The sequence below is a fragment of the Tamandua tetradactyla genome, chromosome 8 (genome assembly GCF_023851605.1).
Source record: "Tamandua tetradactyla isolate mTamTet1 chromosome 8, mTamTet1.pri, whole genome shotgun sequence".
In the NCBI taxonomy this organism is placed as follows: Eukaryota; Metazoa; Chordata; class Mammalia; order Pilosa; family Myrmecophagidae; genus Tamandua; species Tamandua tetradactyla.
The window spans coordinates 22372230-22385963 of record NC_135334.1 but is presented as its reverse complement, the minus strand read 5'-3'; the positions used below and the strand labels follow the sequence as shown (position 1 = coordinate 22385963).

At 45.1% G+C, this 13734-nt stretch overlaps 1 protein-coding gene across 3 annotated transcripts; it reads left to right on the top strand.

Annotated features, from left to right (window-relative positions):
- Nucleotides 1–1407: 1407 nt before the first annotated feature.
- On the top strand, nt 1408–11675 carry CD3E (CD3 epsilon subunit of T-cell receptor complex). 3 transcript variants are annotated; one of them, XM_077112763.1, is made up of 9 exons: nt 1408–1534; nt 1647–1755; nt 3705–3722; nt 4538–4552; nt 7126–7143; nt 8196–8414; nt 9286–9453; nt 9982–10028; nt 11406–11675. In XM_077112763.1, exons 2-9 carry the CDS (start codon nt 1707–1709, stop codon nt 11658–11660), a joined length of 789 nt encoding a protein of 262 aa, XP_076968878.1. In that variant the 5' UTR covers nt 1408–1534; nt 1647–1706; the 3' UTR covers nt 11661–11675. The 3 variants fall into 3 exon arrangements, with proteins under 3 accessions (XP_076968878.1, XP_076968880.1, XP_076968879.1); XM_077112765.1 differs by having other exon boundaries at nt 10974–11607; XM_077112764.1 differs by lacking the exon at nt 7126–7143.
- Nucleotides 11676–13734: the final 2059 nt, after the last annotated feature.

The following is a 13734-nucleotide window of genomic DNA, read 5'->3' as shown; positions in this document are numbered from 1 at the left end:
AGTGGCAGAGAGAGTTCAAATAGAGTCGAGAGGCTCCTCTGGAGGCTGCTCTTACACAAGCTGCAGTTAGACCTTGCTACCTATCATAACCTGCCAACTCCCAACCAGGACCATTCCAGCCAATCCTAAAGAACATCTAGGGCAATATATAAGATTCCATAAGGGTTCCAGGCACTAGAGTAGCTTTCCAGACACCTACAGCCTCCAGATGGGTTCCTGGTCCAAATAAAGTCCTGAAACCTAGCCCAGCCTCTCCAGAACATCAGATAGTTCCCTCTCCCCATCCCATATTAGCGACAGACCTTTACAATATCAAAAGTTTAGAATTGCCATAGCCCAAACAACCCCAAAGAGAGGTATGGAAAGATCAAAGGTGACAGTGGAATTATACATAGAAGATAGGACTTAACAAATGAATATGAATGTTGAATCATTAAGTTGATATTTCTTTTAGTCTTCAGTATTTTAGAGCAGCTAGAAGTAAAAACCTAAAATTGTGAAATTGTAATCCACGTCAAAGTCTGAAATATGTTCTACAACTAATTGTGGTGCTGTGCTTTGAAATTTATAGCTTTTTTTGTATATATGTTATTGTTTACAAAAAAAGAAGAAAAAGAGTTAATTGTGATGATAAAAAAGTATTTAAGCCTGCTAGCCTTCCATATTCTGGAGCAGCTAGAAGGAAAAATATGACAGGATCATATGGGAATGACAAACTTTGGAATCTGTCCTATAACTGCTTGTTGAAAAGTACTTTGAAAACTATTGCTTTTTTATTTCTTTGCTTTGTATATATGTTACACTATACAATACAAAAAGTTATTACAAAAACTAAGCTAAAAATAAAACAAAAAAAATACCTACATCATAGGGTCGTTGAAGATTAAATGAGTTATGTCAGGACGGCCCTTAGCACAAGTCATCGGCAAAGAGCAAACATTTGCTGAAAAATAAAGAAAGGCTGTCTCCATTTACACTCACACCAGGAGATTTTGAGATGGTCACTCTTCACCCTTTCCACCACTGAGTATTGTGTTTTTAAAAACTTTTGTAAATATTATAGGCAAAAAACAGCCTCTCTCTCATAATTTTAAGCCACCATGTACTTTCAAGAAAATTCCTATTGTTAATAAGATGGCTACCCCTGCTGTTCTATGCCAGGTACCCCATAAGGAAAGCATGTATGCAACTCCCCTCTCTCCATGTAATGCTGTCATATTCCTTTCACAGCTCTGTTTCTTGGGTCAGGGAACTGAGAAGGGAGTTCCAATTTGGAGGTCCATTGTGCAAGGCCTGGGCAGCTAGATAACAGGTATTTTCTCAGAGGCATCTGTAGGTTCTGTTAGAGTCCTCTGGCCAGGCTTTGTGAGAAGGCTGCAGACCCAGCTCTCTCAGCCAACCCAGGTGGCTGTGTCTTCTTGAACGTTTCCAAGTGACGTAGAACTGTGCAGGCCCAGAGGCCCCTCCACACTTCCTGTGTGGGCTTCAGAAACTCGCCTCCCCTCCCAGACTTGGGTGCCTGCTTCAAAAAATGGTGAGTGTCCCTCTTACAAAGTCCCCCTTTTTCACCCTAGAGTTGGAAACAATGGCCCCGGGCTCTCATCTCCAACAGATATTTGGAGAAGGTTTTCTGGTTTCTTTTTCAGAAGTAATAAACTTACTCACCTCCGCCATCTTCAGTAAAGTAAGGGTCCGGTAAGAGAAGGATGCAGCCGGACACTTTCTGGATAGTTCTTGGACTCTGCCTTTTCTCAGGTGAGTAGAAATGGAATTAAAAGGGGGGGTGGAGGGTGTATCTAACCCACTGGGCGCCTCACAGCCTCACCTGTTGCTGCCTAGTGATTCAAAGGAGATGTAAGGAACTGTTTATGCTGTGATAAGGTGGGGATTCAGGCTGGAAACTATTGAAAGAGATGTGTCCCAAGTGCCTGGGAGACAGTTCTGGGTAGAGCCAAAGAAAAGAAGTTGGGATGGTCATGCCTATCGAATGTCTATTGACAAAGAGGTCTCTGCCTCCAAGAACAAGTCCTTCCGTGAATGAACTTACCCAGTCCTGAGAAACTAACATGAAAGAGATTACCAGAGCCAATTTCCACTCCTTGTTTTGGGGAGACCTGGTATGGGGCAGGTAGTTGAACCCAAACACTGCATAAGGTATAGAGCATGTTTACTTCTTTGATATAATAAAATGCCTTATAATTTTAAATCCTTTTCATTTGTACCAAGAGCTTTCAACCAGTTTAGTCCTTTGTGAGGGAAGGCAGAATATAAATTGATAAATAACCAAAAGCATTTACATATCTCAACTGAGATAAGTAATACCCTCCCCCTATATACACACTAAAACCTGTCATTTCTTGAGTGGCAAAAGAATTCTTTAACTGCATTAGCTAATTTAATCCTTACCTCCACCCTGGAATATAGGCATTATATCCCCTATTTTACAGATGAACAAACATATGTAAAGAAATTAAATAGCTTGTATAAAACCTATAGCTATTACATGCTGAAGCTGATCTGGGAAATCAGGCCTGTCCGTCTCCAAGGCCTGTTCTCTTAATGGCGGCACCACAAGAGGCAAAATGGCCCAGAGACCTAGATAACATGCTCTCACAGCTGGGGCTCCCACCTCGGAGCCACTTCCTGCTTCTTCAGAGGTCCGCTTAGATCAGGGTTTCTCGAACTTCACTGTGCCTAAAAATCATCTAGAGATCTTGTTAAAATACAGCTCTGCTTCAGTAGGTCTGAAAAGAGGACTGGGATTCTGCATTCACAAGAAGCTCCCCCTTGACGCTCTGCCACTGGGCTCAGGAGCACACTCTGGGTGGCAAGGGGCACCCAGAGTGTGCTCCTGGGAGGGGTGTGACTCCCTCAGGGAGTGGTCAGGCATTTTCTTAGAGGCCTATAGTGTAAACTACACTCTTCCTTAAAATGAGGGAATATCAAAGACCTGAGTGTGCCTAGAAATCAGACATCATGAAAGTGTGCCCAATCTACTCTGACAAGGAGGTCTCCCTCTGGTATAGAGGCTGTTGGTCAAAAAGAAGTCCAGGATACAAAAACTTTTGGGCAGTGAAGGAAATAAGTCATTTTAACAAACTCAAGTTATTGCTGGGTGAGGGGTTTCTGGAGATTCAGGATCTTCTAACCACAGGCTGTAGCTCATGAGAAATCTGGGTTTCAAATATTTCTGTCTCTGTCTCAAGTCAAAAAACAAATGGGTAGAATACTCGCCTGCCATGCAGGAGACCCGGGTTCGATCCCTAGCGCATGCACTCCTCCCTTCCCCCCGCAAAAAAGGAAAAATTGAACCATCAGTCAAGCAGGTGCTAGAGACAGAACAAGAAACCAACATTTGTCCCCAACCAAGAACTTGTTTTTCTTCCACAAAGATCAAGTTTCAGAAGAGGTTTGGTAGCAAAATTATTTCTCCAGTTGCCAAAAAAATGGACCCAACTTTTCTTAAAGTCAAACATTGTATTCATGTTTAATGGTTGATGTCCTTTTGCTGTGTTTCTGAATTGACCAGGAACCCCTGGTCAACACCCAGCAGTGAGTGTCATTTATCTGTGGCAGTGGGAATGACTAGGGAAAAGATTTTGGATATTCATAAATAGTCAGACAGGAACACAGCGCATTTTCTGTTTGGAATTGCAGGCACTCACAACATTTACTAACTCTTTTTCTTTTCATTTCTTTTCTAGTTGGTGCTTGGGGAGAAGGTGAGATACTCTTTCCTTACTTTTCATGAAATCAGTCCAACATTCTTTGTATTTATGAGTGGAGCTTTCTCTCTCTCTCCCACATAACCTCCAGGAGGCCAATAAAAGGACTTTGCTGCCATTGTCTTCTGTGCCTTTTCCTCCCAAGTCAAGAGATAGTTCTAGTCAGGAAAAGGGAAGCACCAGTGACCGTAGGAAATAGTGAGTCTTCACTATTCAAAAGAAAATAATTGAGACTCTTAGTCATAAGTGCCAACTTTGCACTTCATATTTGATGTGAGATTCTGGAGAAGGTACATGGCCAGATTGCGTGCCTAGGGATGCACTGGGCAAGCATGGGGTACAGGGATGCTGCTCAATACCTCTGGGCAGCATGTGGGTACATGGTCAGAGCCACATCTCTGAATACTCTGAGTGTGTGTGTGTGTGTGTGTGTGTGTGAGTATGCACATGCACGAGGGTCCCCGCCTCAGTTTACCTTCTCCATCACAGCAGTAGAGGCAAGTGTGCCCCAATATTGGAAGCCTCTCTATTCAATCAGTTCCTCCAAACCCATTGAACCAATTCCTGTTTAAAGGCAACCATTTTGCCTATCTAAACTCTATGGTACTGGGTAATTTGTAGTGTCTGTAGGCACCATTTTTGTAATTGGCCATCAGTTGTTTAGGAAGCAAAAATAGCTTTTATATGCAGTAATGAGGAATTTGAAGAGCCATTGTTTTCTAAAGGATAAGGAAAAAGTCCTAACCCGTGGGAACAGGGTGTTAGTAGCCAATGGAAGTGTTGCTAATGGTTTCTTTTCATTTCCTTTTCAGATAATGAAGAAAATGGTAAGAGGATTTTCACTCTATCCATACTTTTTTCAAATTAGGAACAAAAAAGGTCATAGAGGATAATCATGGAGTTAAATGCCAAAAACCAGAGCTATTAGAGGGAAGTCACAGTTATCTTTCAATAGGATGTGCATGCGATGTTCCTGCATCTGTGAATTGCTGTCATGTCTGGTTATAGCCAATATGCTCAAGTGATGTGTGACGTGTATCGCTGAGCATAAGAGCAGGAATTTTGTGTAAACCATGAGTCCCTTGAAGGCAGAGACAACATCTTATTTTCCTGGCCCAGTGCCTGGCACATGGTAGGAGCCCAATAAATATGTTTTGAACGAATAAATGAACAAAACACATGAATGCATTGCTAACTCCCTCCCTTCAAGAAAGTGATGGTCCTGTATGAGAAACAAGTAATTGATAATATATTATGATGTATGCTATGATGTGTGTAGAAACAGAGTAAAAGGAAGTATAAAGAGAGGTGTGGTCAGCTCCACAGAGGGCAGTTGGGAAGGCTCCCCAAAGGAGGTAATTCTTGGCCTAAGTTCTAAAGGACAGATCAATATTTTAGGGAAGAAGAGTATTTCAGGCAGAAGAGATAAGGCTGTATAGATGAGGTTAAGAGTCTAACTCGAAGCTAAGCTGCTGTGTTTTAATCTTGGCTCAACTCCTTATTTACTGGATGTCTTTGAACAATTTGCTTAATTTTGTTGTCCCATAGCATCAACATCTGTAAAATGGAATTAATAATGGTACCTAGGTTATAGGTAGTTGTAAGAATTGCCTGTAATCTGTTTAAGGCACTTAGAGCATTATCTGATATAGAAAAGGCAGTAAGTGAATTTTAGCTATTACGATATAGAAAGCATGAGGCTATATATAATAAACATCAACATTTCTTGAGCATGTGTGTTCTAAGTATTGCCCTAAATATTTTATCCAGATTTCCTTATTTAATTTTTTTAATCTCCCTACTTTATAGTTAGCAAAACCAAGGCTTAGAAAAATAATAAATATGCCAAACAGAGATAAATATAAATGCAGATTTACCTGATACTGGAGCTTATTCTTTTAAACATTAAGAAATGCTGTCTCTGAATGTGTATAAAATCTTTATGAGCACACCTATTTCTAAGTATAAACAGATAAAACATGTGTACATCTAAGTGCTATTACTGAATTTGTGCCAAAAAGTAAAGCTTTGAGCAACTTTCTTTACATTTCATTTTTAAACAAATATATCAGAGCATAATATCTATTTACTTTTAAATTATTGTATTTGTGATTCCTAGTTCATGTAACAATTCCAAGAAACATCAACTTATTTATAGGTCAAAATAGTAACAGTTATCTATTGTCATTATACTCAATTCCCAATCATTAGTAAGCAAATAAGCTGCCTAGAGAAAGATTTGTTTACATTCTGGGCAGTTTCAGCTGGAAGGCTTCCTTAGCAACTGGACAGAGCTCAGTTCTCTTCTCAATTGTAGCAGGAACTCCAGCAGGAAAGAAAGAAAGGAGCATCTGCTATGTGCCCATTTAATTGTCACAAAAACCTTGTGAGGCAGGTGTTTTAGCTCCATGTCCCTAAAGAAGAAACTGAGGCTCAGAGAGGTTAAATGTTGGTTATACAGACTGGGGCAGAGATGGGATTCAAATTTAGGGCTTCCAACTCTGAGTCCAATGTTCTTTTTCCAGTAGTAGGCCGCAGCAATACACCCCCGGGGCCGTCTCTGAGTGCCACTGCCTCTCCTCTCTTTCAGCTGTCATGTCTGGGCTAGCTTAGCCTCATGCTGCCCAGTGTCCCAGCCATAAATCTTCCAGGAAACAAGGTTGTGCTCCCGGAGCCCATCTCCCAGGACAAAACTGTCTGCTATGGGGAATGTGGCTGGATTCCCAAATAAAACTGGTGGATTTTTTTGTGGATTTCTGTTGTCCATGCCCACGGTCGCTTCCTCTAACAAGAAACAATTGAGAATTAATTATACTTAGAGATCATTTTAAATAAAACTACTTTTGATGAGAGGAAACACACATCCTCTTACAGTGTGTACAGTGTTCAAATGATTTAAGGGCAATAACAGAGCAAAGTGTATGAAATAAGAAGAAAGATGTTTGATCTCTATGAGGGACTGTGTTAGTTATAAAGAAGGATTTCTGAATATTGAAAAATAGGCAAACCTTAGAATTGGTGATTCACAGGTTGGAGGTTTTTGTCTCTAAGAAGAGTGTTTCAAAACTATCTGGAATACGGTTCTGGGAAATGCATGAGGATAAACTTGAAGCCTCTAGAATTCTTTTTCAGTTTTAAGATTTAGGACTTTCTGGACTTTGGTGGGTCTGGCTGTAGGAGCACATGCTGTGTATTTCTGAGTTGATGTGTCTGGGTTGTATGTGTGAGATACCCATGGGCTGATCACACCCTCACCTCCAAGACTTGGGGCTCACGAAAGGGTGGGGCCCTATGTGGGAATTCTTGGGTCAGTGTCTAGACCCACTTGGAAAATGTTACCTACAATTTAAACTTACACCAAAGTTGTTTTCATATCACCCATTTCTTTTTTCCTTTTAAGGTGAACATACACTGAAAAGTAAGTTTTTCAGTTTTGTTTTTTTAAATTTATGCCCTGTCTGAAGATTCAGGTCAGTGGGAAGCAGAGAAGGACCTGATTGAGAGAGATTAACCCCTACATTAGTTTGCAAGTTGCCAGAATATGGTATACCAGAAATGGAATGGGTTTTATAAAGGGAATTTAATAAATTACAAGTTTGTGTTCTAAGCCTATGAAAACATCCAAACTAAGGCATCCAGAGAAAGATCCCTTAATTCAAGAAAGGCCAATGCATCTGGAACCCCTCTGTCATCTGGGAGGACACAGTAGGCCCTTGGTGGGCCCCTGCTCCTGGGCACCGTTGCTTTCAGCCTCTGTTCCTGTGGGGGTTCCTCACTTTGCTTCTCCAGGGCTGGCTTCCCTTGGCGCTCTCCAGGTTCTGGCTTGCTTTACATCTCATGGCGACATCACCTGAGCTCCTTGCATCTCCAGATATCTGTGTCTCTGTTCTCCAAGTGTCGACATTTGTATCAGCTCTGCTCTGAAGTTTCTTTCTGCTTTGCCACTTGTCCCTCCAAAATGGTTCTTCTTTTAAAGGATTCCACAAAACTAAACAAGACTCACCTGGAATGGGTGGCATCATCTCCATGGAGATAATCTCATCAAAAAGTTCTGCCCTACAATATTGAATTAGGCTTAAGAGAAACGGCTGCCTCCACAAGATTGAGTCCAGATTAAAACATGGCTTTTCTGGGGTACATAATAGTTTCAAACCAGCACATCCCCCAAAACTGAGGTCCTCCCCATACTACATTCCCAGCCCCTTTTATAGGTTTTTCTTCACTCTATCCTCCCCTCGCCAAGTCCCCTTTCTGTGCCTAAGCTCTGCAGCCCCCCTTTTGAAAGTTTCCCCACTTCCCCTTCTCCCACAGATTCCCTCTGTCACATCCTCTGGCCGAAAGGGTTCCTTTCCGACAAGGATGACAGATGATTTTCTGCATTTGGTTGGTTCTTTTGTCACCAGTTTTTCTCTTCCGAAATCTTCCCGGTTCTTCCCTCCAATTTCCCTTCTCCTCACTCCTGTTCCCCAGAATTTAAAGTCGCCATCTCCGGAACTACAGTGATACTGACCTGCCCTGAGGACCATGAATCGGAGGAGATACAATGGGAGAAAAATAGTGTCCAATTACCCAACAAGAGCAAGGACATAAGGCTGGAGAATTTTTCAGAAATGGAGGACAGTGGTTATTTTGCCTGCTATGTAAGCAACTCAAAGGAAAAGAAACATCATCTCTATCTAAGAGCAAGAGGTAATATGGGTCTCCAGAGCAGACACTACCAGGCTCTTTAGGTAGGACCATCTCAAAAGGGCGTTCCTGTTGCTCCGTCCCCTGGCATCTTTGTGCTTCCTCCCACACTCAATCCTGGGGTTCCCTGACACCATGCGGCATCAGTGTTTTCTGAAATTTAGATTAAACGCTACCGGGGCTGTTGGGGTATCCTCAGTAGGTGCTAGATCTTAGGCAGCAACCGCCAGAGACAGAATTAGGTCATCTGCATTGTATCATGCCCAGAATTAATGCACGCGGATATGATGCTCTCTCTAGGGAAAAATTCTTCAGAAGAACTTACTAAAGGAGATTCAAAACCAGTATAATAAAGCGCCATAAGCTAAGTCACAATAGTAAAAAACAAAGCTGGCAATTACTTAGTGCTCATTAAGTTTTAGGCGCTTGCCATTATTTTCTATAATCCTCTCCACAACCCTACAAGTACTATTTTCTAAAAAATGTTTTTATTGAGATGTCTTCACACACACGCAATCCATCCAAAGTATATAATCAGTGGCTCACAACATCATCACACAGTTGTGTATTCATCACCATGATGGAAAGTACTATCTCATCACCATCTTTTAGACAAGGAAACAGAGGCTTTGTGAGTTGCAAACACACATCACAGCCAGTGAGTCATGGGACTTGAGCCTAGGATTGTCTGACTCCAGAGCCTCCATCCTAACCACCCCCTCTGGCTAATTGTTGCCATTATTATGAGCCCATGAAAAGGACGGGCTCCGGGCCCAACAGGCAGGTGAGCAGTGAGGGGAGACGTGCCTTCATCTGCTCCTGCCTCACCCCCCGTCCCGCATGACTCTCCCCTCTTCCCCCACCCGCGCCGCAGTGTGTGAGAACTGCGTGGAGGTTGACCTCATGGTGGTGATCGCCGTCGTCATCGGTGATGTCTGCGTCACTCTGGGTTTGCTGCTGGTGGTTTATTACTGGAGCAAGAACAGGAAGGCCAAGGCCAAGCCCATGAAGCGAGGAGTGGGCGCTGGCGGCAGGCCCAGAGGTGAGAACGTGCGGGTGGGTGGCCGGAGATTCCTGACAACGGCTCCAGCCTGTGCCCAATGGGCTCCAAGTCCTCAGCCGGGTCCCGACGGCGAATAGGACATGCCCCATGGTGCCCAGATCCCAACAGGAGGTGCTGTGCCTCGGTGGCTCCTTCCCACCCTGGAGAAGTAGTACAAGTTTTTACCCCCCAGCTTCCTCGCGTGCCATCCCCACACTGGGGGAAGAGAGACCTTGGGATATTACTTTCTGCCTTCTTCTTTCCCTTCTCTGCTTCCCCACTAGCACAGCAACAATGAGAGGGCTTTGAGCTGAGGGGAATCACAAAAGGATGAGAGAAGAGGGTGGAAGTCAATAGAGAAGGGATGAAAGAAAAAAGAGAGTGGACAGCTGAGAGGGAAAAGGGGACAAGTAAAGGAGAGAACAAAGAGACTTTCCATCCTTGAGCATGGGTCTTACTGCGATAGTTGATGTTGCAAGACTGGCAGTGCCTTAAGGAAACAAATCCCTTTCACCTCCTCCTCTGCAGGACAAAACAAGGAGAGGCCACCACCTGTTCCCAACCCAGACTATGAGGTAACAGTGGGCTGGGGAAGGGGGGAATCCTTCCAGGGAAGAAGGGAAATAAGTGGGACCTTCCATCTTGCTGGCCAGCAGTTTCAAAGCCCCTTGCTCAGGGTTCCCAGAAGAGCCCACCATGTACCCACCCCTGCCACCTTCCGGGAAGAGCAGGCAGCGTGGCTCACGCAGCCACAGAGGGCGGGGGGAGGAAGACGCTCTTCCCTTCCTCTGGCTTATTCACTGCCTGGGATACAGTTTTGAATGCAAATTCTCAAAGAACAGACTCAGGGCTGATATTCCACCAGTGGTCATCAGTACATTTACACCAGTGATTTTAGTATTAAAACACTTTGTTGGGGTGGGCCACAGTGGCTCAGTGGCAGAGTTCTCGCCTGCCACGCCAGAGACCTGGGTTCGATTCCTGGTGCCTGCCCACATAAAACAAAACAAAACACTTTGTTGGTATAGCCCTAAGCTTTCCCCTCTGCCACCCAGCCCCAACACAAACACACACACATTGCCAGCCATCACTGCCCCTCCCCCAGTTCCCACTGGGACACCACTTGACTTGGCAACTAGAGAGTTAACACCTGGCAGAACAGAGGCCCACCAAAATTGTACATGTGTACATTACCAGTTGTTAAATAATTTGTATATCATCCCTGGATAAACTCAACAAATATTTACTGAGCACCAGCCAAGCATATGGTATGCACTGTAGCGTGAGTGATTTTATACAACCCTGATAAAAGCCTTGAGAGGTGGGTCTTTAGATTCCCACTTTTTAGCTGGGAAAGCTGAGGCTCCCAGAAGGACTGGCTCAAACCTTCCACCAGTCAGCACGGAGTCAAGATCCGAGGCTGCCTTTCCATTGCACCAAAGTTACATTTGCAGAGCCCCTTCTTTCTTAGGAACTGCTCTCTCTCACCTTACTGACCATGCCCTCTCTTCTACCCCCAGCCCATCCGGAAAGGCCAGCAGGACTTATATTCCGGCCTGAAGCGAGGCATCTGAAGCTCCCAAGGCCTCCTTAATCCCCCTGCCCAGCTTTGGCTCGTCTCCAGCACCTAGCTACTTGCTGTTCTCTGGACAAATCTTGAATCCCTCAAGAAAATCATTCTGCCTTTTGGTCAACTCCTCCTATAGCCTTTTCCCAGCCCCTGCCTTCCTGCCTGGTGCCCAACTAGGATGTTGCTGCTTCATTATCCTTTGAAACACCATCTCTAGTCCTCCTTGCACTTGGCCTGCCCTCCTGCCAGGATGCTTATTTCTTTTATTCCCTCCCCCCATCCCCTACCCATGTCTGTGCCTTCCCCCTTCTGGCTCCTTCTTTTCCTGCATATGCATTCTCCCCCATCCCTAACTATTCCACTTACTTATGTCTTTTTCTAGCTCTCTCTTTTGCGACCCTCTCTGAGGTTGGACTGGATGACTATTGGCAGATATCCTGCCTGTTCACAAATCCTTGGTCCAGAGCCAGCCCTGCGCTCCCTGCCCTCCACTGTAGGCCACTGGATGGTCGTTGGCTTCTCCATGTACACTCCAGCTCCTTGCCAGCTAACAGAGAGAAGAAATAAAGTATATTTGGCTGAAAGAGTTGCTGTTCCTTGTTGCTGGGAGGTCCTCAGAGGCTGCCTTGTTTCCTAGGACCACACAGGTCTTCCGTGCCACCCCATCCCAAATGCAGGAACTGCCTGTTTTCACCGCTGGTGCAGCATTTTCTGAAGCTCTCCTTTGGAGAGGATGGAGAGAATAAGTGTTGATTAACTTTCCATGGGGGAAATCATCAAGGGTGGCAGGGAGTGATGGATGGGTCAGCTCAGAAAATGGGTGAGACACTGACACAGCCTTCAGGGGCACATAGGGGTGGGAGAAGAGAAGGGTGGTGGTGTAGTGGTGGCTGGGGATGGGGGGGCGGGGCACAGGATCCCACAAGTGCCACAAAGAACCACTAAGTCAGGGCTGGGGGAAGTGGAGGAGGGAGGTGCTCTCAAGCAGGTCCCCACCCCCTGCACCCTGAGAGGCAGCTGTCTGAAGCCAGAGCCTGGCTGCGGTTCAGCGGTGCCGGATGTGGGCCATGCTTCGAGGGAGGGTGACGTGTGTGGCAGTAGGACTGCGGCCGAGAGGCTGCTGTGGGACAGCATCTTTCTCAGACTCCCACAGCACACACACTCAGCTGTCCGAGAGGGGAGGTCAGAGCTTTGAGGATCTGTTTAAGTCCAGTTGGCCTTGAGCCGGAGGGCTCTCCTTTCTCCCTCTGTACATTCAGAAACCTCCCCGCTGACCACAGAGCAATTTATGTGTGACCGTGACTGAAAAGGCCACTCATGACTCACAGCCCTCCACACGCTGCACACGCTCAGCTCTGGGCTTGTGGCTACAGCTGCTGTTTGTTCGTCCTTGTTGAAGTGTCGCTGCTTTCCCTCCAGCACTCAAGGCTTAGGGTCAAAAGGAGTCTCGACAAGGTTGCCCATCACTGGCTACTTATCCTCAGGCCATCCTGGGAGCTCAAGGGGAGTCTGGGGCTCAGAGTGATAAAAACAGTATCAGCTCACATTTGCTGAGCACTTACTGTAAAGTACTTAGCACATTACATAACTTATCTCACTTAATTCTTATGATGACTGACAAGGTAGATGTCATCGTCCTTATTTTACAGATGAGGATACTAAGGCTCAAAAGGGGGTTGGCCATTAGCCCGAGTCCCACAGTTAGTGTGGGACAGAGTAGCCAGGGCTGTTCAACTCCAATGCTTGGTTTTGACTGTGATTGTAATGAGCGCTCCCCTTTTTCCTGTCTTAAAAGCTCTATTGAGTTGTTGAGGTGTTCCTTCTAATCATTCACGTGGCCAGCAGCACTGTGCAAGGTGCTAAGGGGATACAAATGAACCATTCCTGTCTTCAAGGAGCTTGCAATTATGTAAGAATGCCCAAGCATGCAAAAAGTTCAACAGCGGTACAAGGACAAGTGATAGGATTAAGTATCCGAGAGTGTTGTAAATGGTGTCGCAGGCATTCAGAGGAGGAATTGAGAAATCTGAGGTGGTCAGGGAAAGCTTCGTAGATAAGGAATAACTTGATCTGGGCCTGGAAAGGAAGGAAGGATCAAATTTGGAGACAAAGTAGAAGGCACCCCAGATTGGGGCAGGGGCCTGAGCAAAAGCTAAAGGCAAGCATCTTCTTCCCTGGGGAAGTAAAAGAATCTGAGAAAGGAGAAAGAACTGAGCCTTTGTTGGGCACTTACTAAGTGTAGGTTCTTTCCTAAGTATTAAACATGGATTACCTCACTCAATCCTCAATATAGCACTACAAAGTAGGCATTTTGCAAAAGAGAAAACTGATGCTGCAATATTAAGTAACTTCCTTAAGGTTGAACAGCAAGAAAGTGATGGTGCTGGAATTCAAACCCAGGTCCTCCTGCACACCTTTCTCCACAAGGGTCTGGTTCTGCTTTGCTAAGATAGGGTGAGTATGGCAGGTCCTCAACCTGCATCCTAGGACTTCGTGGTTCCTGGCCTTACCTGGCTACTTCAAAGCAGAGAGATGACAATCTTTTTGCCTTGTCCCTGCTCGCCTCCCTCTCCCTTTCCCCTGAGCAGCTGTGCACATCTTCCCCACTCTTCTCCAGTGCTGGCCCAGGCCTTACCTGCCTGACATCAACTCCACCCAGGAAGCCTGCAGCCAATCTCCTACCTACCCTCTTACCTGCTTCCTCACCTTCC